Source organism: Dendrobium catenatum, unplaced genomic scaffold, assembly GCF_001605985.2.
Source record: "Dendrobium catenatum unplaced genomic scaffold, ASM160598v2 original_scaffold_108539, whole genome shotgun sequence".
NCBI lineage: Eukaryota > Viridiplantae > Streptophyta > Magnoliopsida > Asparagales > Orchidaceae > Dendrobium > Dendrobium catenatum.
This window is the reverse complement of record NW_021426974.1, coordinates 22347-26577: the sequence shown is the minus strand read 5'-3', so window position 1 is coordinate 26577 and position 4231 is coordinate 22347. Positions and strand designations below refer to the sequence as shown.

The 4231-nt window shown below is 43.9% G+C and overlaps 1 protein-coding gene across 1 annotated transcript; it reads left to right on the top strand.

Annotated features, from left to right (window-relative positions):
* Window positions 1-1383: 1383 nt before the first annotated feature.
* LOC110115442 (phospholipase A1-Ibeta2, chloroplastic-like) lies at window positions 1384-2682 on the top strand. The gene has a single exon (XM_020848669.1). It carries the CDS (start codon window positions 1384-1386, stop codon window positions 2680-2682), a length of 1299 nt encoding a protein of 432 aa, XP_020704328.1.
* Window positions 2683-4231: the final 1549 nt, after the last annotated feature.

The window sequence follows — 4231 nt, the reverse complement described above, 5'->3', positions numbered from 1 at the left end:
CCTGGAAACATAACAATTACCAAAGAAAATGAACATAGAGAATAATTTCCCTAAATGCTTAAGAATAGTCTTAGGTATTATACAAATCCAATAAATAATAGTGCTCCAAATAATAAACTTTAGAAATTGTAACCTATCTGCAAAAGGGAGAATTTTAGCTTTCCAACCAGAAAGCTTGTTAGTGATAATCTTCAAAAGGAAAGAGAAGTCAGCAATTCTATTCATTTTAGGAGAGATAGGAATCCCAAGGTAGAAGTGATGAGAGCTGGTGGCCGGGATATTATGGGCTAAACAAATAGCTGATTCTTCTATGGAGTTGTTGTGATATAATATGAGAGAGTTTTTTTTTAAAGTTAATATGAAGCCCAGAATAATTGGCAAAGTATGTAAAATCTGATTCAATTTGTTGCAATTCATAACATTTGTTTTCCCAAAGACAAGAAGATCCTCAGCATATAACAGATAAGAAATCTTAAACCCATCAAACTCTAAAGCATCAAAAACATTAACATTAGAATCAATAAGGCAAGAGAATGCGTCCATAACAATACATAATAGACAAGGGTTTAACGGACAACCTTGTCTCAAACTAGTAAATGAAGAAAAATAGTTCTCAGGAGAACCATCCATACAGGCAGAGAATCTAACTTCCACAATGCAATCTCAAATCCATTGAAAAACAGGCATAAGAAAAGCCTTCCTTTGCTATTATGGCAGACAAGATTTTTCTTGAAACAATATCAAAAAACTTATTTTTACTGTCAAATTTAGCACATATGAAATTATCACTTATATACTTCATGAAATATTTGAGAAGCTATTTAGCAAAGATAATATTGTCAGTGGAAATCCTTCTAGTGATAAATCCAGCTTGTTTCTCTTTGATAATACAAGGCATGTGAGTCTTAAGCCAAGAAACTTAAAAAATAGAATGCAAAGTTTAGAAGGGATGAGTATATCTTCAACAAACGAGTGTATCTTCACCGCGACTAAAAATAAATCGGATTTTTACCGAATTTAACAAGTCAAAATGCCATTTAATCATGATTGCAGTTATTGGCCCGTACTTCCTACGAGGTGTTCGACCGACGCAACCTAGTGAACTAAATAATATGTTTTAAAATGGGGCCATATCGTCTTTCTACCTGAATTCTTGAGAATCAAGCTATTTGACCTACGACGTAGTACACCTTTTTTTTTTTTTTTTTAAACATAAGACATACAAGCGCCCTTTCAGATTCACCAATCATTTAGGATATATGAGTTCCCTTCTCACCAACATGTCTTACGTCACCTAACCTTATTGCAAATCGGGCAGCAACATTGGTGATTCTCGCGCGCCAATCCGTCCCCTTTCCCCTTTTCTCTCATGCATATTATCCAATGATCCAATCCCTGTCATCGGCACCAGCCAATCAAACCCATCTATCCAACCTCGAGCGACTTCTCCGCCCTCACCCCGAATCGCAACCGCCGCAACCAGCCCCACGCATCCGCCTCCTCCCCACCACCCTCCGCATCCCTCCTCTCCACATATCTCAATCAAACACAGAGGAAAATGTTTCCCCCCGCAGTCTTTCCCATCTCAGTCAACTCCTCTCCGACACTTCCCGGCACTCCTCTCCCCGCACAAACATCGCCCCACGCTGGCGAGATCTCCACGGTTGCTCGGACTGGTCGGGCCTCGTTGACCCGCTAGACAGGGACCTCCGCCGCGAACTCCTCCGCTACGGTGACTTTATCCATTCCGCCTACCACGCTTTTTTCCACTCCACCGCCCCCCAGCTCCCCGATCGCTCCTACCGCCTCACTCGCCATCTCTTCGCCACCTCCTCCATCCGAATCCCTTCCTGGACCTCACCGAGCTCCCTGAGCTCCAGCTGGATCGGCTTTGTCGCTGTCTGCAACAACGAACGCGAGATCCGCCGCATGGGCCGTCGCGACATTGTTATAGTGCTCCGCGGCACCGCAACCGCCCTAGAGTGGGCCGAGAATCTTCGCGTCAATCTCGTCCCACATCTCAACGCTAGCCAGGCGAAAGTTGAGTGCGGTTTCCATAGCTTATACACAACCCCTGGCGCTAGCAAGCCAAGCTTGTCCTCGGCTGTAACAGAAGAAATCCGCAGGCTAGTAGAAATTTACAAAAATGAAGAACTAAGTATAACAGTAACAGGGCACAGCTTGGGAGCAGCGCTTGCTATTCTAATCGCCGACGAGCTCAACGGTTCTGCGATGGAGGCATCAATGCCCCCGATAGCTGTCTACTCTTTCGGCGGCCCGATGGTCGGAAACCGTGCTTTTTCGGAGCGAGTGGATGAGAGGGGGGCTAAAGTACTGCGCGTGGTGAACGCGCATGATTTGGTGACGAGGGTGCCGACCTGGTTTTGTGGTGGTTACGAGCACGTCGGGACGGAGCTGAAGGTGGATAGTAAGGTTTCGCCGTTTCTTAAGCCGGACGCTAATCCGGCGTGCTGCCATGACCTTGAGGCGTATCTACATCTTGTTGACGGACTTGGAGGGGGCGACGGATGCCAGTTTCGGCCGAATGCGAAGCGCAGTTTGGTGAGACTAATTAGTCAGCAGAGAGGAAATGTAAAGAAGCTTTACGTGAACAAGGCTCGGGCGCTGGGACTCGAACTGGTCGATGAGGTGGGCTTACCGGAAGCGGCAATGCTTCGCTAGTGGATTATTCACTTCCTTTGACCAGGCTGGGGATGGAAAATATTAAAGCGTAGATTTAACCTAACCTGTACAAAATTCTTTTTTTTTCTTTAAATTTTTTTATAAATGGAATTTGAGCTGACCTTTCTACATGATTGATTTCTTGTATCATAAGATTGCCTTTTCGCGGCTTAATTTTAAACGCCCCTTGCACTTCAACTTCTAAAATTTGTTTTTATACTTATTTTGAGTTTTTGACAAAGAATTGCACGCGTATTAAAAGAAGCTGATCATCTTACCACTATTTTTTATTATTTATAAGAGAACTGAGTCATAAGTTCAACTTGGCATGAATGTAATTAACTTTATTAATAAAGATCTTGGTATTTCTTGTTAAGTTTTAAGAGATCATTTTCTGCAATTTTAAATTTATTGGTTTATCCTTCAAATTATAGTTGCATCCTGGAGTATTCGCGGCGGTAGAGAAATATATAGTTTAACATCTTAGCATTGTTCGAAGATACAACATACAATCAGATAAGTGATAGAGTGTAACATTCATAAGAGACACTAGAGTTTTTAACATGGAAAACCCCTGAAAATGGGGAAAAAACACGAGGTCTTGTCTAGTTTGAATGAATCCACTAGTATTTGGAGTCGATTAAAAATGAGGCACTTTTTAGGGAGAAAGCCTTAGCTTGATGTTACAAATGTACATCATATAGAGCACATTACATGGGGGAAGTTACAATAATAGACATGTTTGTTTGGTTGGCATGACCATAGTCGATAGGATGGAGGCTGAAAAGACCGTTGTCTGGTGATGGAGGTCGGAAGGGCCATAGTAGGCGACGAAGGTATGAAAGACCGTAGTCGGCAGAAGACAGAAGTCCGAAAGAACGTAGTTGGCAGGAGACCGAGGTCAGAAAGACCATTTTCTGTTGATGGAGGTCGGAAGGACCATAGTAGGCGACGGACGTCGGAAGGACCATAATCGGCAGGAGACAGAGGTCCGAAAGACCGTAGTTGACAGTAGACTGGGGTCAAAAAGATCATTATCTGTTGATGGAGGTCGGAAGGACCATAATAGGCTACTGAGGTTGGAAGGACCGTAGTCGGCAGGAGACAGAGGTCCGAAAGACTGTAGTTGGCAGGATACCGGGGTCAAAAAGACCATTGTCTATTGATGGAGGTCGGAAAGACCATAATAGGCGACGGAAGTCGGAAGGATCATAGTTGGCAAGAGGCTGAGGTCAGAAAGACCATTGTCTATTTATTGATGGAGGTCGGAAGGACAATAGTAGGCGACGGAGGTATTCAGGACCGTAGTCGGCAGGAGACAGTGGTCCGAAAGACTGTAGTTGGCAGAAGACCGGGGTCAGAAAGACCATTGTCTATTGATGGAGGTCAGAAGGACCATAGTAGGCGACGGAGGTCAGAACGACCGTAGTCAACAGGAGATAGAGGTCCGAAAGACCGTAGTTGGTAGGAGACCAGGGTCAGAAAGACCATTGTCTGTTGATGGAGGTCAGAAAGACCATAATAGACGATGGAGGTTGGAAGGATCATA

Coding starts and splice junctions, on each gene's coding strand:
- LOC110115442 (XM_020848669.1), top strand. CDS start 1,384: ATGATCCAATCCCTGTCATCGGCACCAGCCAATCAAACCCATCTATCC.